The 24,011-nt window shown below is 41.1% G+C and overlaps 2 protein-coding genes across 2 annotated transcripts; one reads left to right on the top strand and one right to left on the bottom strand.

Annotated features, from left to right (window-relative positions):
• Positions 1-1,220: 1,220 nt before the first annotated feature.
• LOC311017378 (protein ILRUN-like) lies at positions 1,221-5,828 on the bottom strand. The gene is made up of 5 exons (XM_084015669.1): positions 5,570-5,828; positions 3,757-3,911; positions 3,442-3,639; positions 2,464-2,789; positions 1,221-1,367 (listed from the first exon to the last, which is right to left on the bottom strand). Exons 1-5 carry the CDS (start codon positions 5,725-5,727, stop codon positions 1,332-1,334), a joined length of 873 nt encoding a protein of 290 aa, XP_083871795.1. The 5' UTR covers positions 5,728-5,828; the 3' UTR covers positions 1,221-1,331.
• Positions 5,829-7,613: 1,785 nt separating this feature from the next.
• bltp3a (bridge-like lipid transfer protein family member 3A) lies at positions 7,614-23,984 on the top strand. The gene is made up of 21 exons (XM_084015619.1): positions 7,614-7,786; positions 11,181-11,343; positions 13,613-13,651; positions 13,956-14,047; positions 14,164-14,353; positions 14,647-14,787; positions 14,883-15,053; positions 15,350-15,530; positions 15,686-15,772; positions 16,897-17,067; positions 17,358-17,503; positions 18,643-18,784; positions 19,154-19,347; positions 19,509-20,713; positions 20,841-21,025; positions 21,109-21,248; positions 21,381-21,531; positions 21,966-22,231; positions 22,396-22,504; positions 22,676-22,770; positions 23,737-23,984. The coding sequence occupies exons 1-21, from the start codon at positions 7,743-7,745 to the stop codon at positions 23,851-23,853; spliced, it is 4,029 nt and encodes a 1,342-aa protein (XP_083871745.1). The 5' UTR covers positions 7,614-7,742; the 3' UTR covers positions 23,854-23,984.
• Positions 23,985-24,011: the final 27 nt, after the last annotated feature.

Below are 24,011 nucleotides of genomic sequence, written 5' to 3'. Positions count from 1 at the left end.
ACTCTGACGCGGCAACTATTATTCATAACAACGGGAAGGAACATTCAAAACAGTAATTACACAAGCAAAACCGCCGGTTCAATGCAAATATAGAATGTTGAATCTTTGGGTAAACTTATATTTTTTTTTTCTGAAAACATTATCCTCTTCTACATTCAACAGATACATTCAACTTAATATGATAAAAGCAACTCCAAGACAGCATTCCAATTTTTCATAAAAGAGAACATTTATGTTTTCATGATGTGACGTTTGTTTTTAATGCTGTGCATATGGCTTGAATTCAATGTCTTTTTCTTTTTATGTTGAACGTAAGCATGTAAAACAAAACTTAATCTTAGCTTCAGACAACAACTGGGGAAAACTCCAATACTGAATTTATACTAATAATCCATGTTCTGCTTATATTCTAATATTTCATAGATGTGCATTACAAAGCCATCATGAGTGGAGAGAAAAAAACCCTTCAACATGTTGTAGTCTCCAGATTCTATAGCTTTATGGAAACATGTTTCTGTACAATGATTAAGACTAAACTCCGTGTTGCTCTTATCTTATGGTTTTTGGGGTTTTTGGGTGGCTGACTCCCTCCAGTGGAGAAAATTGCATTGCATCTTAAATTGCGGCGACCTTGACAGCATAGAAATGATTGCCCAGAATGCAAAGGCCATTTTGAAGGAGCGTCAGATATATTTCTGTAGAATGAGGCTGTTCCCCTTCTCTTCAAAAGTGTATATTATAAATCAGGATAAAAAAGTAAATAATGATATCCGATAGTTTGTTTCAGAGAAGCCTGCGTTATTAGATTTAGTTACAGGGAACGGGTCCAGAAGATCCATGTAATCTATATACCAAGAGTCAGAGCAGAAACCGGAGAATCAGTTGGCAAAATAAATGGCTTTTCCTCCAAAGTCTCTCTTTCAGGTTGCACAACGCACACACATATACACACACACAGTTTCACAAATACACACTCCCGCCATCGTTTTCATTTCCTGACAACTAAAAGAAGAAAATCTGAAAAAAGGAAAAAAAAGAAAGAAAGAAAAAAGAAAAGAAAAAAGAAGTTACCACTCAAAAGACTCATAGCACTCATTTTTTTCTTTTAACTTAGCATTCACGCGTGCATACAGTGGGTTGTGGGATGTTGGTTGAGCTGCACGTTGGGAGCGTTGGGTGCCTCTGGTTTCTCAAAGTGTAGCTGGACTTTGCATAAAGTGTTTTTGAATCTCCACACTCTCAACACGCTACTGATAAACCCTTATCTTTCTCTTACTGGTGTGACAGATTCCAGAGGTTTACTGCTGCTTCACTGTGACAAGTCCCGTGATTTAAGAGTTCCCAAAAGGATAGGGCTCCTGTATACCCTGTAAGGAAGAGAAATGATGTCAGTGTCGAGTTAGATCACAATACTAAGTTACTGTTTTAAACGGCGGTCTCCCTGTCCCCCAGACACTTCTCCCTTCTCCCAGGACGGTGCAATTCTGAGATGCTTTCCACACATGTCATTTTCCACCTGTCCACCAGATGTCGTCATACTTCCAAACAATTCCCACCTGCCTCTAAGTCTCTCATCAGTTGGTCAGCATATGTAACCAGCTCGCCAGCCCTTTCCCTCTACCACTTTATCACCCTGGGTTTTCAGACCTACGACGGGGGTTCACGTCGGACCGAGGTAGGTCACCATGGTAACATATGCTGCACATTTATAAAATTATTATGTGCGTTGGCTTCTTGCAGTGCGTCACGTCGGATTTGTGACCTCATGGTCCTGCAGACATTACTTTGGGTTTGTTTCCTCACCTCCATGACAGGTCTCAACTATACTTTTACATTTTTATTTTTTTTAAGCCACACTAGCCGGTTTGGTTTATGCCCAAATGCTTGTCAAATTAAAGATATTCCCAACCTGAGCTGTACTTTGTGTTTACTAGTAATGGGCTAAATTAACATGCTAAATTGGCATGGTTACCTGGTAAATGAAATAACCTGCTAAACATCACTCAATCAAATAACTGTGCCCAAGTATAGCTGAAGAAAACTTCCAGTGTGGCTGTCAACTGTTTAAAGATCAGTTTAAAATGGCAAATGGGAGGAATGAACTTCTCTCCAGCTTCAATTCAATATGGCAAAGAGGGAGTATGAGCAACCTGATTAATTGATCTAATACTGCAGCCCTGAGCAATGTTTTATATAGTCATGTTAAAGTTACTCAGATAGTATGATTTCAGCTCAGCTCTATATAAACATATTTCCTATGTGGGGTTCTTTTCAATTCACATCATTTTAATCTAAAATGCATCTTAGAAACATTAAATGTCTACAAATACACTTAATTTTGTATTTATAGATTGTGTGTTTTTTGATTATAATTATAAAGACTTACAGATTAAGTTCCATCATTAATGATGGATTTGAAGAGAATAACAGCAACCATTAAATAGCCCTTTTTATATGTCTTACCTGGTTATAAGAGACTACTGATAGATTGCTTTGTAGACTGTTTGCTACTATATCCACAGAGTTGTGTGAAAGTCCATTCTGATCTTGCTGCAGCTGGTTGGGGTTTCCCTGCCAATGTTCCTCTGCAACCATATGATCGCTGGTGTTATGGAGGCTGTTGTTGTTGCTGTTGGGGCACTTGCTCTTCTCTGGCGAGGCGAAGGGGTTGTAGTCTCCTTCCAGGCTGCGGTGAGGCTGGGTGTTGAACTCTGCTTGAAAAGAGGAAAGCTGCTGTGTGACGCCAAGGAGGCCTCCAACCTCCACACTCAGGATCACCCAAATGACATCTGTCGAAAGAAACACCATTTTATGATATACAAAGCCACTCCCCAATACAAGGTTAAAATAAAGCCACTACCACCCGATATCCTCATAGATTTAAATAGCCCCAGGTCTGCAATTCTTCTCTCTTTATGACACTAGGTGTTAATTGAGGAATTATTACTATGAACACCTAGATGAAACATTAAGGCAAAGTGCTTTTTAATTGAGTATCCCTCTGCTGCTTAATTCGTAAGTGTGCAAGTCTGGAAGCACTTCCTGTTGGGACTCCATCATACATATTTAACTTGCAGGAGGACAAAGACCAATTCAATGAATTAACCTTTAATTTGTGTGTGCCATTCAATACTATCACTTTCAGAAAATGCATACAAAATGATCCAGTACTTCTTTAGTAATGACTGTTGTTGCTGTTGTTTTAAAAGGCCGAAATAGCTTAATTTGTTTGCCCAAATATATTCAGTTTACAATTATGTAAAAAAAGAGGAAAGCAGCAAATCCTCCCATTTGAGAATCTTTTAATTTAATTAACACATTTTTTATCGAAATAGTTGCAAATCATTTTTCTGTCAATCGACTGATTGATTCATTGTCTATTGTTTCTGTCTGTCCCACTGATGTTGGGACTGTTTCTGTGGTGACCTTTTCTCTCCTCACCTCCAAAGTAGAGTCCGGTGGCTGTGCACATTCTCCACTGGCCCTGGAACATTCCAGGAGATGCAGGGCTCTGCATCTGCACACTTACATCAGCCATTTCCTGAGGTTCTAGAGACCGCGCCATCACCATGTTTACATGACCAAACTGATCTCCTCCAACATACTTCAGACAAACCCCAGGAGGCCATGACTCTGCACCTGCAAGACACACAGAAAACTATGCTGAACTCCACATGACAAGTGTAATTATTTTTGATTTTTCAGTGAATGATGTCAGATCTGTGGTCTATCTTATTATTAGTCAAGCAGGCTTACCTGTGTTCTGTACTCTCCAGGTCTTTGTGAAAGGTGTGTCTGGTGGAACCGATTCACCCTCACCAATCGTCACATCCCTTACAAAGGACATGCACGGTGCACTGATGTTGGGACTCTCAAAGTCATAGTAGGCTCCGATGGCTGCTTGTAAATTCCTGGGACAACAGAAGGCAGAGATCCAGGTGATCAGTACAGATACATATTTGACTGTAACGTGTGATTTGTGTAGGGGAAAGCCCATGATTCAACAGCAAATTACAAAGATAGGAATGAACCAATGTTAAGCCAAATATGGAGAATAATTTGCATATTGCTGTAACAAACTAGCTCTTTCATTTAAAAACAGATACATCCGCTATAATAGTTTTTTTCTATTTTTATTGTATTTTTTCTGTTATGTTGTTTCTTGACTTTTGCAGGACTTCTTTTTCATTTTGTATCCTCCCATTATGTTGATTCTTAGCTATTGGTATACGCCATGAAAGTGGTAGTTATTCAACGCTAACAAAATCATTTATTTTACTTTGGTAAAATGATCACTATAGATGTGGAAACCACCATTTTGCAAGACCAATTAAAGATGAATCATACTAAGGGCCTGAGTAGATCTGGGTCAACAACAACAACAACAAAAAAAACCCACACAATTCACGAGACAGTGATATAGTTGTACTACAATAATAATAATATTCTTAACCTCATTTTGTGAATGGTTCATAACAAGTGCATACATTGTGTGGCAAGCAACTGAGATGTCTGCAGATAAAGAACGGTTGCTTCCCGTGTCACGCTGGTCATCCATAAACCAGCAGTTTTTATTTTTAGACAGCTCGTTGCAGGGGAGCTATTGCACGGCATCACGTGTTACTACTATTGCCTGCACTGCCCATGGATCTGTTATCTTCCGCAGATCTGCGCTGGCCTAATGCTGCATATGCGCAGAAAGATTCGCTCAAGGGAAGACTTCACTATGACCTTTTTCGTCCTTTCACATTCTGTTTCACCTTCTAAATATGTCGCATTTTAAAAGCAACGCAACAACAAGAAACCAAAACAAAGCAGTGCAACTGCTGTTTGACAAGTATTCTCAATATATTCACCAGGCTCTGCCCAACTAACGTACTTTGTGCACGTTGAGCGTTGGAGCGACGGTCGGCGTGTTGAAAGGTTACGTAATAAACGGTGGTCGATAGTGAGCGAGAGCTAACGTCCACGTTTGATCGTCACGACTGTCGATGACGTAAACGCGACGGGTGTCCAACAATAAGCAGTTAACAAGACCGTGAGGGAAATGGTTATAAACGCCTTAATATCATTTCAGTGACAAACAGCTAGCTGTCTGGCGGAACCTAGCTTTGCATACAATTGGTGGTAACTCCTGTCAGCAGCCTGAACAACCACGACAAACATACATACAACAAACAAATTAGCACATTTTCGTTCAAATACCATACGGTGTGCACTCGTGTGTTAAGTGATTTTTCTTTATTATTATGATTATCGTATAAACCCGCTAAGCTACCTTCCACTGCGTCCCTGACAGGCAATCAAAAAGTCGGACACACGGTGACTCAGCTAACGCTACTTACGTTACTACAACGTCGTTAGCTGTCATTGTGCCCACGTTTACATACCTTAACGTGAACGCTATCGCTCAGTCACAACGCTGAATAACGCTTCTACCGTTTCCTTTCCCGTTTTACCGACGACACAACTTTTCACGAGGAGAAACGGAAAGCTAGCTCGTGTGACATACTGTTATCTCACGTTAACGTTAACCAAAACAGCAGGCCGCACGAGTCCTCGAGCTCACCAGTTGGTCATGTCCAGAAAGAAGGCGCATCCGGCGGGGTTTAGCTGAAACCCGAGGAGCCTCTGAAATTCCGATATTAAGATATCTTTGTCCGTTGTACCCATGCAGCTGAATTTCTGCATGAGCTCCTGGTCCAGGTCCAGGTCCATGCCCTCCATCACGGATTCACCCCGACAGAGACAGGGGCTTCGCTCCTAATTTAGTCCGAGGCCTCGACTTGTCATAACAAAACTCGACAACAGGGCCGAGTGCGCATGTCACATGCTCGTGTTGAGTGCCTTAACCTATGAGCCACGGGCCTGGAGGGGAAGAGAAAATACTACTTAGACACTAGGTGTATGGTTACAGAGATGATGATGATGTGTAATTATACATCAATAATACCATCAAATGTGTATTACATTTGTTTATGTTTATACAGTATTTTCAAACTCACCATAAATGTTTGTTAATATAATTAATTCATGTTGTTTGTCTCTTTTGCCATTTTTCTACATGAGAAAAAGGCATTGGGATCATTTCTGTGTGTTCTTTTTTGGGTCCCTTTTGTCTCCAGGTTTCCATCGAGTACAGTAAAAATGTCAGTTCCGTTATATTTTGCACCAGACCCAGAAACCAAACAATATATTGGCATCTTACCTGACAGCAGGCTTTTGGTAAAGCCAAGTTTACAAATGTAATGTGTGTTTCAACGCTACAGTAGGAAATGTGTCTTTTTTATTTGTTGAAATTCTTTTTAAAGTAGTTAATAAATGCTACGACAAATAAAAAAAACAGTATCTGTGGTTGTTGCAGGCCTGTGATCAGCTACCTTTCTGTCTGTCTACTCACTGCATTCTTTATGAATATTACTGAGCTACACTGAATAACTTTTGTTTGATTCATTCAATAAGTGAATAATACAGATGCAACACCAATATTCTTTAGAGCGGATGTCAAAATCTGTCTCCATTAATCCATTCTCAATCCTCGTCCCCTTTATTTATTTCAAGATTTATTTTCTGCGTCTTTCAATTTTGTTCATTTTGGACCTTCTCCTCACGGTAAAGTTCACAATAGGTAGACTTAAATTGGGTGAATTTGATGAATCAATATAACTTTGTGTATTTGTTTAATACAAGAATGAGATACTGCTAATGCTCAGATATCAGATACAAGATACCTGTTAAAACAGCCCACTCAAACATTTCTTCTGAATTCTGTGATGGAGCAGATCAACCACAGAAGGTGGTGCACAAAAGCAACATCATCACAACTTTCATAGAGGAAAACAGTTGGAAATACTACGATTTATAACTGCAGACATGTCTTATCGGAAAGTGAAATAGTTTCAGAGATTAGTATTAGTTAACACCCTGTTTTTAAAGAATAAATATCACTTAATCCATATCTGGATTACCAACTGGTTGTAGTTGGCTCAGCAAATGCCCTGGGGCCCCAAACACTCAGGGAGCCCAAAAGTTCCAAGGTCACCTTGAACCCGAGCACCAGATGTGTCTGCGTGTATAAGAATATACTATAAACAATTAATAAACTTAATAAAATATGTATTAATTTGAGCACACTGAATAAAAAAGGTATTTTGTTGCCAAATTTTTTAAATTTAAATTAAGTTCATTGTTAACATTGTCACAAAAGTAGCTTAAAGAAATAACAAAACAGAAATTTGTACAATTTTGTAATTTGTACAACACAATTTAGGTATTAAAGTCAGCTGCTTTATTATATATAATTACATGTGTATGCATATATATATATATATATATATATATATATATATATATATATTTTTTTTTTTTTTTGTAAATATTCAGTCGTGACCGCTGAGATTCTCCACACTGCCCGCCCAACTGTTCTCCCCTTAACACCCAGCAGATGGCGGCATTGTATCGTTAGAGCTGCTGTGCTTTTTCAATGTAGTCGCGCGCGCATGTGTGCGCGTGTGTGTGTGCGCGAGAGAAAGGGGGGTCAGTTCGTTGCTGTCCGGTGTCTAGCGAGGTAGCAGCTAGGCTGTGCTGTGCCAGCAGCAGCGGCAGCGGCGGTGGTGGTGGCGGCTAAAAAGAAAGATGCACACAGCTCGGGCTGTGTACAACATAGAGGCGCCTGGTAGCTCGTAACCTTATATGTTATCTTTCGGAGGGGAAGCTGCCGTTCAACACGGACGCTCACAGAAATGGCCGGAATTATTAAAAAGCAAATTTTGAAACATTTGTCAAGGTAAGTGTCATCTTTTAGGCTTTGTGTTAGCCTAGTTAGCCCGGCTGGGTGCTGGTTTTTGACGTTAACGGTAATGCCTACGACACAGCGAACGTTAGTTCACCAACGGTAGTTTCTGCTATCTTGCGTTACACGTAACGAGCACTTCGGTTACTAACTAGTTAGCTTAACGCTACGTGGGAATAACGTTAAGCAGCTGCATGTGTTCTTAATTCTGTCATATGGCACAGACTGCCTTTTAATGCTTGTTTTGGAAAGCTAAATTCAATGACCTTCCATTACTGTACCCCACTGCTTACTTTGTGTTTTTATTTCACTTAGTGGTGTAAGGCCCATAAATATATATCTTTTGGCAACGTGAAAAACAGCTGCATATGAAGTAGCAGATTATCTATCTATCAGGTTTAACACGTATTTCTTATGTTTACAGCTCAAAAACATTACAGACAAATATTCCAGATGGGCAAAGTTAATATTTTTGGCTTCTTGACATGACTGTGCATGAGGGTGCTAAAGGGGCCCCAATTCATATAAGTCATTAAGAAGTTGATTTTAATCTGGCACCTGCTATATACACAGATACCAATATTGTATTCCAGTCACCTACAGCATCCTCTCCAGAGCTGGCTGCAGCATGTTCTCTGTACCTGCTCTCACTTCCTCAATATGCAGTGCTGCTCCACTGGAGACACAGCCTGCTATTTTGCATCCTATTTCTAAGGTTATATTGCATCATAACGTGCTGTTTCTGTTGCTGTCAGTTAAGACACTGCTGACAGTTGTCAAGACATTAACAGTGTGTTTAAAAGGTCTCTGTTACCCTAGCTGGATGGGGTAAAGGCTGAAAAAAACAATAAGTTGTTTGTGGTGAATTTTCATTATCAGGATAATCGCAAAAATATCGTCACAAGTGACTTGAAAAGCTGTCTAATAAAGGCTGGAGTTAATCACTAGACTGGACAATAGGTGTGTGCTAAATCAGAGGGTTTCCTGTTTGACCGACTTGTATTCTCCTCCCCTCTGTTGTCTCTGTCACTGAATAATTAAAACAATTATTTGCACCAGATAGGACACAGTGGACACATAGACAAGCAAGGTAGCCATGCATGTTAATGTTTGGCTTAATAGTCCATGCATCTCTTCAAAGATCTCTTTAAAGTATCTCGGAGTAGCAGTGTTCTTGTAACAGTATGGTTATTTTAAGCCGTTTTCACCTGGATCGACCAGACGTTCCTGTTAATGGCTAGAAGTCCATCGCCACTGTACGTTTTGCTGTCAACATACAGAGTGAGCGTTAAACGTACCTTATTAAACCGCTGAGGGATTGTTGGATTTAAATTGACTACTTTCTGTTTTGTTCAGCCTAATTATCTCAGAAATAACTCAGTATTTTTTAATTGTAAAACCAAACAGTTGTGCCTTTGGGAATGTTCATACAATGACTTCTTTCTTTCCTTTTGATAAGAATTTGGATTATTGTACTATTTGAGCCATGCCAATCAGACTAATTACTTTGAGTTTTGTCAATAATAGAACCACTATTCAGTAGTCTTTGCTCTAATCTAGGACTTATTATTAATACCAGCAAATCAATCCTTTATATTCTGCCATTCCAACAGGCAACTGGAACAAAATGCATAACATACAATAGCTATTTGGTATTTGTGGTCATGTGAACTAGTGTTACACTTCAAGCATGACTCATTAAAGGCACTTTAATTCTGATGGAGTTAATATGAAATGAATGTTTTTTTTTTTGCTCAGTGACTGGATTTTTGGGTACAGGCTGTGTTAGGCCAAACAATGTCAAATATTTTGACAAATTAAAGCACATTCAAATGCCATCTAATCAGTTGAATTATTCTTATTATTATTATAATTACCCAAACTGTGAGCCAGTCTGTTTAAATAGCAGCAGACCAAATCTTGAGCAAGAGAAGAACTACAGTGTCTCTTGGTTGATGTCTGAAATGTGATGGGGATTTGCCACAACAGTGGTCAGTCATGTGGTGAATGATAAATTAAAATACTTAACAAATTGATTCGCTGTTGTAGCCTATTCCTGGCCGTTGGAGCCTGCTACATTAGCTCTCTCAGAGGTTTACCAAGAGGACAGTCGTGCGGCTCTCGTGAGGAGGCTGCTTTGGTTTCTCGGGATGACTCATTCCACTCCCCTGCCCCACAAAGCCTAACTGCAGTAACTACATTTGTGGTCGAAAATGAGTTGAAAATGAAATGAACTCCTTGATGTTTTATCTTGTGACAAAGTTTTAGATTTCAATTTGCTTTATGTCAGAGAAATAATGATATAATAATTGCAGTAACTACAAAATCCAACTCAAAACCAAAGCAGACCACAGTAAGTTCACTTACCGCTGTAATTCATTGCGTTGAATATTGGAGACAAGAATAACAAAAATTATAAGTCTATTTCATATGGAAACTATTATCTAGATAGTGATTAAGTAAAAAAGTGAGATAAAATGATTACCCATTATTAACCCCTACCTATAACCCATTTTTTCACCCATTTGATGAAATATTCAACCCATCCTAATCAGAGAGAATAGGAGGATATAAGAGAAGTCATAATAGAAATTAGTTTGAACTTTTTTGAAAAATCTTTCACTACCATGGTGTATTCACGTCATTCCAATTTCTTCCAGAATTGTTTTGTGGCAAGGAAATATCTAATTTAAATAGATTTATTCATTTTCATAATCAAATTGCCTTTGAGGGCCTTGTGGCCTTGATAAACTTGTAGAACGGGCTGCTCTGCTCTCCCCACTGAGCCCAGGCTTCACCTCATGTTAACCCATGCTGTCCGACTCCCTGAGGCTGACGCTGCGTGTATATTAGAAATCATGACGGGGGGGGGGGGGCTATGTAGTCTCCTCGAAGCTTATGACAAGCTGCCAAAGAATGAGATGCAGCAGCAAATCTTGTTGTTCCTCAGGCTTGTATACGCTGCTCAAACAATAAGAAACAGTCATGGCTGCTAGGGATGGAGACACAAAGGAAATGCCTACGGGGAACGTGTGGTTAAAGCCGCCCTTGAAACATCTTTTTTTTTTTTTGTAACAGTCAATAAAAAACAGCAAATAGTGAAGCTGATTACATTATATGCATGCAATAAATATACAGAAGTCAAGAAGATGGTCATTTGCATGAGAAGTGAAGAAGAAAAAACGGATAATAATCATCTGCTTGATTACTTTGACCCGGACAAGTCAAGGTTTCCACATTACTTCAAGAACTTCATAATTTAATTTTGTGTATATATGTCTCCCAGACCATCAGTGACATATACTAATGATGGGCCATAAGTCCTATGAGCTTCCTCCAGATTTAGGCTGTGAGTATTCACTCTTTTTACCTGTTCTCCTTTCCCAAGGTTCACCAAGAATCTGTCCCCGGACAAGATCAACCTGAGTACGCTGAAGGGGGAGGGCCAGCTGTCAAACCTTGAGCTCGATGAAGAGGTTCTGCAGAACATGCTTGACCTGCCTACCTGGCTGGCTGTCACTCGGGTCTACTGCAACAAAGCCGCCATCAGGGTATGTTGTTACTGACTTGTCAGACCTGATTGTGTTGCTGGTCTGACAGGCGAGGTTCTCTCCCATTTCTGAGAAGACTATTAAAACACAAAGAGGTACAGAAAAACGACTCATGTAATTTTGGTTATTTGCAAACGAAACAAAGCTTTTCTGTTTATTAATGCGACCGAGCTTTTGAATATAACGGTCCATAGAGTGGTAGAGGAAATGAGCAGTGGCAGCACCATGGAGATGAGCACTGCTAGAGACTGAGAAGGCTATGATACTTTGGGCCAGCGGTGGTTTTAGGTAATAGAGAGGCAGGCCATGATTCAGAGGGACACGATAGGCCAGAGTGATCCTGAGATGATCTGGCTGGTGTGCATTGAGCTGTCTTCATAGTTGGTTTATGTTCCCAATAATACCTCACCATTTTAACCTCTTGAACCTCAATTTCTCCTCGAGTTTCCTTCAAACAACCATTCATCCAACATTATACGACCGTATTGCGTAATATGATGTATGTGTATGCTTCGTTGCAGCTGTACTGTATGATGTATTCAGACCAAAGACACAATCTTTCACAGCTTCACCAATAATCTTTTAGATATTCAAGTGTTTTTATTCTGACTTGTTTTGCAATATGTGTAGCATTCTCTTTTAAACGTTATCTTATTAATGAGGTTTGTGGTTGCAGTGCAGTGTCGGCTGAGTAAAAAACCTACAACTGTTTACAACAACAAGTTGCCTTGTTCTATTTCCAGACATGCCCCGGGCTAACCACTATTTAGAAGGCTCCAATATGAAGTCCAAAATATCTATAACTGTTATACGAGTTTGGTTTATACAAGGCTGTTTATTAGTAGACTTATTTCATAAAGTAAACTTTTTTTTTGCCTCAGCACAGTAGTTGAACTACACAATTGAAAGTTGGTTGTGATCTACGTACTGTACTGTCAAACTTTGATTTATGACAAAATACTAGAGAATCTAAAGACATTCCATTGCCAAACCAGGATGCTGGCCTTAGCTTTTAGCTCAAGGCACAACTTGACAAAGCTGCTGGCATGCTGCAGAGCCTTGTTGATCTCTTGTTGAACTAACTATTTCATTATTGATTAATATATATGTATATATATACCGGTGTGTGTATGTATATGTATATATATATATATATATATATGTGTGTACATTTATATTTTTTTAATGTTAAGAGTAATTAGAAAATCAGAAAAAGTCCAAGCTGAAGCCTTTAAATGTCTTGTTTTGTGAGTCTGAAACCCAAAGATATTCTGTTTAATATGACATAAAGGATGGAAAAGCAGGAATATTCAAGAAGCTGAAAATACCATTTTAGCACCAAAAAAAAAAAAGATTAACAATCAATCGATTATTGGCGATTAATCTTCTGTCTAGAAACGAATCGATTAATCTGCTTTAAACTCTGTCAATGACAGGAATCTCAGGAATTTAAACTGCTCTTGATCTTAAAGATAGACGTTTTACTTTTAGAAGCAGAATCATGATTGATGATTTTTGCGCCTTCAGGGATCAGTGAGAGTTGTCTGTCTACATGTTATTGTTAGTCATGTACACCAGTTTTCTTTGCTATGCAAATACATACATCTCCCTAGGCTGCAGCCAACAACAAACACAGGGAGCTGGCTGCTTATATCACTGCTTTAAGGCAGATGCAGTGGAAATTCCCATCAACGTCATGCAAATGTAAATACAGTAACTACAAGCCATTGTGATTCATTAGCCCAACATGGAGTTGCTGAAACTGTGATGCAACTGTGTTCCTTTAAACAGGAAAATCATCACAGTCGAAGCATTCCCGTCTTCAGAACCCAATCAAGCATGTGAAAACTGATATTTATAGACTGACTTTTAAATAATCTTTTTTTGATACTTTTAGTCTTTTTATAATCATTTTTAAAAACCTTTTTAAATGCCAAGAATAAAGGTAATTTCAATGCACCTTATATAGTTCCTGTTTTGTTTCTTCAAACCCCCTTTGTCTCATGAAGAATTCACCCTTTATTTCTCATTTCCTCCTTTTTAGTTCACCAGTTTGTGGTGATAATATCTTAATTAATAGCTGAAGTTGAAATTTGATTTGTTGAGCAGAGATGACTCTCAGCACGGCAGTTATTGTTGTAGCACTTGTCGGTCACATTGCAGGAGGTCGTTTGCTGTGCCCTTGTGCCCAGTGAATGACAAACAGTGCAGAATGCTGTGGCAAGTGTTTGTGACTGACTCTGTGGACCTTGCTGTCCTGTCTTTTTAGATACAATGGACAAAGTTGAAAACAAGCCCCATCTGTCTGGTAAGAATGATGCTATTTTTGTCCTTTTCCAAAGTTCTTGCGCATGTCTGCAAGTAGGGCTGGGCATTATATCAATATTGTGATGTGTGACTAGATATTATCCTAGATTTTGCATTTTGTAATATATAATCCACAACTTGTAGCAGTAAGCATGGTTTGCAAACAGTAAGCATACTGTTTTGTTGCAATGCTGCTCCATAGGATGTGCTTTACCCTGTTATCATATACAAATGTTAGGTTACTTCTCTATTTATCCTTGCTCAATCGTATGCTGAGTATTACAGTTTTTTCTTCTTGTGTGCAGTTCCTGGATAAGGTAGAGGTAGAAATGAGGACATGTGAGGAGCCACGTCCACCTAACGGGCCCTCTCCTATAGCTATCACACCAGGCCAGAGGTAGGCCTGCATGAATCTTGTGTTAAGTCGACACAGCTGACGAATACTACATGCCGTGCCATGTCATTTTAATGGAGGTCAGTGCCTTTGCTCACGCTTGCATTGTGTGTTCACAGTGAGTACGGCTTTGCAGAGAAAGTGGTGGAGGGCATGTCCGTTAGGATCAACTCCATCACCATCAAGGTGCAGGCTCGGGCCTTCCACGCCTCCTTTGAACTCTGGCAGTTACAAGGCAACAGCCTCAACCCCAAATGGCAGCAGAGTGACCTCCGTTACACCCGCATCACCGACCCAAAGAGAGGAGAGGTACCGCACAGCACACTTTTGTCGTCCTCCTCACCTAGTTTCCTGTTTCCTGTCTGTTGTATGCAGTGCGCACATGAATGCAGTGTTTTACCATGGGAATAGTGTGTGCTCATTAGGCCTGCAGTCAACAATTTAATGAAGCCATTTATTTTGTTTTTGTATTAGCTGCAGGGATTATATTGAGATGAACCACCTTTTAGATTGAGTTCTTGTAATCCACTTAAAAGGAAATGTGTCCGCGGCCTTTGCTTTCTGGCCTTTTTTGTCTTTGATATGCTTATTGTTTCAATCAGGTGTTGACGTTCAAAGAAATAAACTGGCAGAGTCTACGAATCGAGGCGGATGCCATTGAGAGTGACGACCAGGACCTTGGTAGCACGCCGTTACGTCTCATCACCAACCAGGGACGCATCCGCATCGCTCTAAAACGCAGAGTAAGACTGCATTTTCATTGGTTAAACATCACCAATTTGTCCTCATCCAAATTATTTGTCACAAGTCACGTTTAATTCATCATTGTTCTATCTAGATAAAGGACTGCAATGTGCTGGCATCCAAGCTGCTTTTCATTCTGGACGACCTGTTGTGGGTGCTGACAGACTCTCAGCTCAAAGCCATCATCCATTACGCCAAATCTCTCAGCGAGGCCATGGAGAAGTCTGCCCAGCAGAGGAAGAGCAGGACTGCTGAATCCCTACAGGTCCTGCCTCCTCCCTGCTCCCGAATGTGCAGAACAATAATAATATAATTGAATTAATAATAGAAAATTAGACAGACGCACAGTTAGCAAAGTAAAGATGAATTTGACTGCACAGTATATATTGTTACAGCTATAAGAGTGTAATTACAGATGAATGGACAGTATCTTCTCAAGCTTTTAACTCAATATTGTGTTTATGTTTTCTATACATTACAGAACAAGCTTTGTTTCCCCTGTGATATTTGTGTTGCAAGGCATCTTCGTAACTTAGGTGTTTGACCTCTTCTGTGTTTTAGGCTGCTCCGCCATCTCCTGGCCTCCACAACCTTTGGACAGAGCCCCCACCCGCCCCTTCTGGCACCCCTAGCAACATGAGTCAGTACTTTGATCTCTACGATGTCAAGGAGTCTTCTTACCACACCTTCATATCCCGCTTGGACTTACACATATGCAACGACAGTTCTTCAATGGATGAAGGTTAGTTGGAAATAACTCGTCGTCTGCCAAAATGATGCTTAAGCATAAAGCCATGGTTCCATCAAAGTAATCCATAGAATACAGTCATCTGCTCGGCGTGTGAAAGATAATTAGTGTGAAGATGTTTTCATCAGCTATCATGTGATGTTGCACAGATGAGGCTCCCCCACCGGACTTGCAAGGTGCCATGCAGCTGACGTTCAGGAAGCTGGGTTTTGACTACTATCCCGTCCACCGGCCTGGTGAGTGCGCTGACTAGTCTTTTGCTCTGCCTCTAATTTTACAGCAGTTTACCCAGAGGCTGTGACCTGCTCTCACCACAGCATTATTTCAGAAGGGCTGTTAGGAGGATTTACTACTCAAGCAGACTAATGGCCAGGCAGTGACATTCTTTGTGGAATTCCTTAAGTGGAGCATGTAGAGCAGCTCTGCAGCAGTTTATGGTCAGATAAACACAGAAAAAAACTCTTATTTTGCTATTCTGTTTGATTATGAATTAAGTGAATATTAAAAGAAGAAAGATGCAACTTTATATACAGCAGGGTCTGCAACCTTTTGTACCAGAGACCGGTTTGATATTAACAATGACCGACGAGGTCATATGGGCTGTACCAAATAGTTTGAAGCTTCATTCATAGCATTAACGTTTGAATTATTATTAATAACTTGGGCTGAGCGCTTAGATTGTTATCTCTGAGCCCCGGCTTTTTTATTCTTTTTTTTTTTTTTTTTATTAAAACACTCCAGCTCAACTTTCTCTCTCTCTCTCTCTCTTACTCTCTTTTTCTCTCACAGCGAGTGATGGAATGCGTCCTCGTCTCTGTAATTGTCTGTCCGTCCTCAGTTTAAAAGTCCAAATATATTTAAAAAAAGATGGACGTAATCATTTCCAAAATTCAAAACATGTTTTTAACTGACAAAATATTTTTGTTTCAATCCATATTTGTTGGTGTTAAGCCATTCAAAAACAGCATTTCCCGTGCGGCCTGTTTACTCTCACCCTTGCCGCTGTGCACACAAAGGGAGGCAAGCACCTGCATTAACAGACATTCGCAGCTTCATTCTAAAACCTCAATAGCTTCTAATGTATAAAATTACATTCACCTCGGTCCAAGGCGGATGACACTGCTTACCCCGTCGTGTCTGTGTTTGTTAGGAACTTTGAAAAGTGGCCAAGTTTTTTGACACATGTAATGAATTTGACTCCAGTTCTCAGAAGCTCTCAATAAACTTACACACATTGCAGAGGACAAATTATCAGGGCGACACAGATATAGAGTGTGCCTCAGGTTGTCTTTACAGGGTATCAGTTTTAAGCCTACAATGGTTGTTGAATTATAACCGTTTTGCTGCTGCTCTATTACAGCTGATGGATGTCGACACTGGGAACGCCACAGTGGGGCCATGGAGGCTCAGGCCCAGTGGGCTGGGAAACTGCTGCAGGAGTACCAGAGGAGAGCAGAGGCTTCTGGGTTTCCCGGGCCGCAAACTGAGGCGGTCCACCCAAACAAAGACTCCACTACAAAGACAGTTCAAGGTGTGAGTGCAGAATGAATGTAAAATATTGTCTATCAATCTATCAATTCTATCGTGACATTTAATTTACACAGATACACAACAAAATACCACAGAGGAGCTACAAAGAATCTGTGACCCCTTTTGCCATACAAATCAACACATGACCCAGATTGTCATTTTGATGCAAAGAATGACATGAATCCTAATCTGTAAAAATATTTCTAAACACCAGTGTCATGATCTAACTAGGAAGCAGACTAGGATGTCTGCTCATCACAAAGTGTTTTCTTTCCCACGCACATAATTTAGATGGACAGACTAGTCCCAAGCCGAGCTCCGCTGACACAGAGCAGACATCCAGCAGGAACTCCGTCACAGCTCCTTCGCGGTCATCACTGAAGAGGCTGCGGTCCAGCTGTGTGGTGGTCAGGATGGATGACGTGGACATTCACCAGGCAAGATTTAACGATCAACTGATTTGATTTACCTGCTCCAGCAGAAGCCTAACTTCGATAAATGGACTGAGGGACATCTGTTTTTCAGTGTAATTAGTCAGGCAGAACCTCTGACAAGGATACAAGTCGCTTTGCATTTAGCAGTGACAAAACAGTCACAGATGGTATTGATATTGAGGAAATGGTAGTTTATACCTCCAGCCACGTAACTGCTGAATGATCATTGTGGCTCATACAACAGGGACACCTTTTATCATCTCCTAAATAAATCACACATTACTGCTTACAGTTTGTTACCATGCAAATAAGACGTATAGGCCTTGGATAATGTGTGTTTAGCATTTATTATTAGTTGATGGAAAAAATGTGACAACAAAGTGCTTGGAGACGCATGATGATTCTTGAGATAATGTGTGTATATCACTGGCTTATCTCCACAACTCTAGCTCCATGGCTTGCTAGCTGGTTGACACAAGTGTCACATGCTGCAGTGTGCTCTTAACTTGCCGTTATCTCAAACCAGAAAAGGGCATGTTCGATTAGAAGCGCTGCAGGCTACTGCCGAACGGGCCTTACAGAGAGAACAGACTCTTTCAGACCAGCTGTCTGATATGTTATATTGATGTGATGATGTTTAATTTAATCAAATTAAGCTTCTGTGAAACTCACAATAGAAGATATACTCTTGCGTAATAATTGCCATACTAACAACCACAGCCTTGTAACGTAAAATGATCCCGTAACTGTCAGTAAAATACATCGGTAAGAATAGAGAAAGGTACTTCACTTGGCTGCTCCAGTGCCTTTCATCCGAGACTGAGAAAGCCCCCGCCACTTCAAATTAAAATCTCATTATATCACTTTGGACGTCTCACACTTTCATCATGAAAGAACGTAACGTGTTTAGTGTTATTTTAAGTTCAAGACACTTGTACTTCCCCATTTCATAGAATAAGAGACACTCGGGGAATTCTCTACATGTCTGGGTCTTCAACTTCGGTTTCTGACAGGTGGTTTAGTTCTGAGTAATTGAGTTCCGATTCTTGATTTGTTATGTGTCTTGAATGGAGCAGATGAATCAAATCCCATATTTAGTGCTATTTCCACCACTGTTCTAACCTCTGCACCTCAACATTCAGGTGTCTACGAGAGGCCGTCAAAACAAGAAGACTCGGTCTTTACTATCCTGCAACCGTAAAGCCCTGCGCTTGCCAGACAACATACCAGCAATTCATCTGCAGTTCACTGAATACTACTTTCCTGACAACCCAAGTTTTTCAGGTATCGTGAAAAAGCATTTAAGCACATTGGATTTTTTATTTTTTTTTGCAACCTTTAATATGTCTGCTTTGCTCACATATTATGTCCTAAAATTACGTTAGAAGTGTTTTTCCTTACAGGCACTACCCCACTTTTAAATTACGTGTAGGAATACAGTTCTGCTTTTTGTGCCTCTGCCTTGTTACATTAATATGACAGAAATTTTACCTGCGACCTTGTACATTATATATATTTGTAATTAATTATGTATGTGTGTTCACCAAAACTGGACTTTATTTCTGAAGATTGTTCATGTATTTGCCATAGTTACAAATGATTGCATGCAAATATCCTGTATAACTCAGTGTTTGCTTTTTTTTCTTCTTCCAGTGCCCACCTCAAACCTGTATGCCCAGCTTAATAGCCTCCAGCTCTGTGTAGACCCACCTAGCGTGCTGTGGATCAATCTGTTTTCCAGAGGTCTGCTGCATACCTTGGACCAGGTCAAAGCTTTCTACCATTTGCAGGACAGCAGCATGGCTGAAGAGCATATAGACATCCGCATGGATGCATCGCAGCTTAAGGTAAATAAAACACAGCTGTTTTTACATATTTCTGGTTTGATTTTTTAAAGTATACAATACATTTGTGTAGCCTGTTTTTGTGTGATCGGACCTAATTGCATCTCTAACCGACGTCTGTGAATTGATGGCTGATGTGACTGTTTTTTAATTCCTTTCTATAGTTGATAATCCCCTTGGATTCTTCCATATTGGACCATCCGGAGCGTCCACAGTCCCTCTCTGTTACTGTACCCCAGATGGTTCTCAGCAACACGCGCCTCTGCCCTCATGGCTCCAGAACTGACCTCAACAGCACTTACGACAAGTTTGCCAGCTGCCCTTTCTTCCAGCACACACCTCCCTGCCCATACCCCAGAGACCAGAGTGCCTTCCAACCCATCCCATCCACCTTCCTCCAGCACTGTCAAGAGACAGTGCCCCAACCTCTAGACAGAAGGCAGCTACGATCCCAGGATGTCTGGTCTCTCAGTCTATCCCGTGTGACCCTAGGTTTCGACGGAGCTCGACAATTCCCCAAAGGCAGAACCCAACCCTTCGTTGAGCCCTTCGCCATGTCTGTGTGGATGTGTCAACCCTCTGCCTTTAAAAATGGATCATTGTCTTCCGCCTCCAGTCCCAGCGGAGCCCACCAGCCATCTTCAGAGCAGGAAGAGGCTTCACTTGCCTCATTCCACTTCTTGGTCCACACCGTCACCCCGGTGAAGATGTGGCTTAACCACTACCAGTATGTAGCCCTGCTTAGGATGAAGGATGCCATGGCTCGGCTGGGGGCAGAGCTGGGCCGGGATCTACGAGATGTTAAGCAGGCTCATGGCCAGAAGACAAAACCTGCTACGGTTTGTCTTGCCCTCCTGGTGGACTCTGCAGAATTGGGTCTCCTGTTGCCACCAGCGTGCACAGAGCCTGAGGAAGAAATCCCCCACACTCCAGAAACGGACAGCCCCAGCATAACAGACTCTGACATCTCCCCGACTCATCACTCTGTACTCCACGAGGACAGTGGGTTAGAAAACGGCATCTCCTCTATCAATACTGTCACTGCGCTTGATCAGGATGAGCAAGATGGAGTGGTGGAGGAGGCATGTGAGGCTGTGGAGGAGGGGGACGGTTTGACAACACAGGAAGACAACCCTGTCCTCTCATCTCCACTCTCACCTGGACAGTCCCCTGTCCTCTCTCGCGAACTGTCCAACTTTAGCCTGGAAGGAGAGCTGTCGAGCGCCATCAACGTCACCAAGGATGTGACCAAAGATGCCATTAGTGCCTCGCTGGACCTGACCAAAGGGGCGTTTTCCATAACAAAAGACGCATTCAGCATGCTGAGTCGTGGCTCAGGAATGAGCAAATTGTTCAGTCCACATGCAAGGTAAGTGCTAGTGCTCTCCTGCTGTGCTGTTGGCAGCATAGTAGTGTTGGTGTGTTTGGAACCCATACTGTGCACCGCATGCTTTTACTGGCTGCCCTTTAACAACTATGTGTGTGCGTGATCATAGGGAGCAGGTCCAGCGCTCAGAAGAGTCCGCCCCCTCTCTGGCTGCAAGCATGCGCCACCAAACCATGAAGCAGTCGCCTTCCCAGCATTCCTTTGATAGTGCTATCTTGGATGGAAGCCTGCCTGATGAACATCTCTCTGTGGATAGTGACGTCAGCGACAATTTTGTTGTTCTCATGGACTCAGGTGCTTAAAGCACTACCAAATTTCCAAAACAATTTTAGAGTTACACAAGTTACATCTACTATAAGTTTGTGTTATGTTTCCAGAGTCTGGTATGGAGTCCATGCGTCCCAACAACACTCCTGCGGGTGGTCGAGGCAGCCCAGCACCGGGTACAGAGGGAGGTTCATCAGCGGATCTCAGCAGCTCTCTGTCCCAAAGTATTGAGGACATATCTCAGGATATGGTGCGTTACTATGTTCATATAACAGATTTCATGGAGAGATTGATTTTGTCAGTGAAGTTACATTGTTTTCCTGAACACATGTTCATTTAATTAATCAAGATACAGTAGTTTAAATGTCCTTTGTTTTTACAGTCCTCAGTGTTGGTACTGGTTGTGAGTGGAGCAGCTTGTACTGTGGAACTAAAGGGAGAAGACCAAGTTGTGGCTGTAGAAACCCAGAATCTGAGCCCTGTACAGATGGGCAATATCAAGGTATCAGACCTCCTGGCTGGCCTCATTCAAGGTAACTGGGATTAGTATTGCCATGCTTATCACCAACTTGACAATAATTTTGCATTTCTGTTTACCCTTCATGTGCAACACTCATTTTCGATATAGTCGACTTATCAGTGGGTTGCTTATGCTATTCTAGAAAAGTCATTGCATAGATATGAAGAAATAAACATTAATGTAAATCAATCCTGGTCTTTTCTGAAGTTTGGTATCACCTATATATTTATTGATACCTAATCTCAGCAGTTTCAAACAAACAGGTTCTTCCATCTATTATGTTGTATAAATGCCTCTAAATCAGAATGTAGTCACTAGATGTCAGCATATTGCCTCAGTTCAAAAAAGCAACCTGATCAAGTTACAGTATGGAAAGCATGCTACAACGTGTTGCCATGTAAAATGTCCATGTGGCTTACAAATGCTCCTTCTTCTTTATTTCTGCAGCTCCGGGCGGACCGGTCCAGAAACAGGATTGGCAGGCTAGCAGGAGTTCTCCGATAATGTGCATGCGAGCAGAAATGGGTCCATCTGCAGCCCGACACTCTGCTCTGGCTGAGTCGTTGGGCTTCCTGGATATGAGAGTGCAAAACTGCAAGGCAGAGTTGTTAGCCTCCACAGTGACCAACATTGGTCCTTTTCTGGAAGATGAGTTCAGTGTTGATGGTCAGCCAATGAAGTTACACATGAGCAACATCGCCATCACTATAAAGGTGGGTTGTTGTCTGGATTTGTATGTGATTATATACAGTATGACATATTATATGATTTTAGTCTCTGTGCTTTACACCAATAATGGATGCTAGGAAAAGCAGTAATAGGTAGTCAGTGTTGAGGTATGTGGTTAATTGTCAGGGTCCCTTTTTGTTTCTTTTAGGATGACAGCCCTAAAATCTACCCCACAGCTCCTCAGCCCGTCCCAGCCTCCATCATTGTAGATCAGCTGTTCCTCGAGCGCAGTGACGATGGCATCATGAGGCTCAAAGGTGAGCAGGAAAATAACTTATTTTTTTTAAGCTTGTCAGTATTATGAATACACCCAAATCTCAGCAGGATCATAAAACAAAAACAAATACTCCAGCTTACAACATCTGCTGTTACATCTTCACAGAAAGATGAATAGAAAGTGATACTTGCCATTTCCTTCTTGATTTCAGCGCAAGGTGCAGATCCCCCTAAAGCCTCGGCATGTTCTTTTGTGGTTGGCCAGTACAACACCAACCATTCCTGCTGTGTTCAACAGCAGAGCCAGGTAGGAACCCAAGCTTGATACTTTTTCCCCACTGACTAGATACTCCATACCATTGTCTTATTTCCTATTTGTTTAAGCATAAAGCACAGGCCTTCTACACTCCGTTACATGATATTACACTGACACATTTATTTTGTATTCCGACTTCAGGAAGCTCCTTCTTTTTCATCATACATTTATTTGCAGCCCTGTATACTATTTAGAAAGTTCCCAGGTGTTTCATTAAATATGGAAACATAGAAAGTAAACTTGTTTAAAACAATGTTGATGGTGAATTATATTGTTCTACACTGTTGATTTCATAAATCAAATTTGCCATCTTCGGTCATTTAATTGCTACACAGCATATTATATACTAGATTTGAGGCCTCAATTTGAAAATAAGAGTATGTAGTCACTGATCATTAGCCTATGTCCACAAACATTTCCTCCAAAAGGTTACAAATATTAACAGGTTGCAAAAACATCCCCCAAAACGCAGAGTCTATATCACAGTCACATCTTAGAAAGCCATCAAACAAAAAGACTTGTGTGTGACTGCCAAGTGTAACACTAATAATAAGTGTGAAATCAAAATACTGCTGGCAAACAAATTCCGTGGCCATCCAAATGAATATCTGTGCCAACCATGAGGCTGTGTGTAGCTCTGTATTATGATACTTTGAAGGGGGTCAGGTCAAGATCATGAAACCTCAGCTGAGTGAGATTTGCAGGTTCTACTAATGTTTAAATCTGTGCTAATCTGCTCTCTGTCTTAAATACTGCTGCAATACTGGTGTCCTGTTACTGGTCAGCTTTAAGATACACGACACAGAGATGTCTCGGTAAACAAGATTGCGTAATGATATTGTAAATACACCTGTTGCTGTCCGGCAGAATCTGATATTAGACCGCTTGGCGTGTAGCACCTTGCCAAAGCGTGCACTAGCTATAGCTAGAACTAACCAATCCAATAATCCGTTGCAGAGTCAAACCTTGGAATCCCAGCTCTCCGATGCCCAGTCTGCTCTCACCCAGGCCCTCAGTGACAGAGAGCGCCTTCTTCTGGAAGTCAGGAAGCATGACCCCACTTTTACTCTGTGAGCCTCTCTTATCTTTCTCCTCTGAACCTACTGCATCACTGCTCCTGCAACAGTGATTGGAGGTATCAGGCTGAATGTCAGGCACCAGCAAGGCTCAATAAAAGCATGCCTGGACATCGGACATGTTTGGGGGGGGGGATGAATCCAAGTTGTTGCTTT

This window comes from Eutrigla gurnardus (assembly GCF_963514095.1).
Source record: "Eutrigla gurnardus genome assembly, chromosome: 8".
NCBI lineage: Eukaryota > Metazoa > Chordata > Actinopteri > Perciformes > Triglidae > Eutrigla > Eutrigla gurnardus.
This window is presented reverse-complemented; position numbering and strand designations above follow the sequence as displayed.

Bases quoted from the DNA above. Each gene is read 5' to 3' on its own strand.
- bltp3a (XM_084015619.1), top strand. From the start codon at position 7,743: ATGGCCGGAATTATTAAAAAGCAAATTTTGAAACATTTGTCAAG. The intron at 7,787-11,180 runs GTAAGTGTCATC...TCCTTTCCCAAG, and splicing joins ATTTTGAAACATTTGTCAAG to GTTCACCAAGAATCTGTCCC. The intron at 15,054-15,349 runs GTCCTGCCTCCT...TCTGTGTTTTAG, and splicing joins GGACTGCTGAATCCCTACAG to GCTGCTCCGCCATCTCCTGG.
- LOC311017378 (XM_084015669.1), bottom strand. From the start codon at position 5,727: ATGGAGGGCATGGACCTGGACCTGGACCAGGAGCTCATGCAGAAATTC. The intron at 3,912-5,569 runs GTGAGCTCGAGG...CTGTTGTCCCAG, and splicing joins TTTCTGGACATGACCAACTG to GAATTTACAAGCAGCCATCG. The intron at 1,368-2,463 runs GTAAGACATATA...TCTTCCTTACAG, and splicing joins CAGTAGTCTCTTATAACCAG to GGTATACAGGAGCCCTATCC.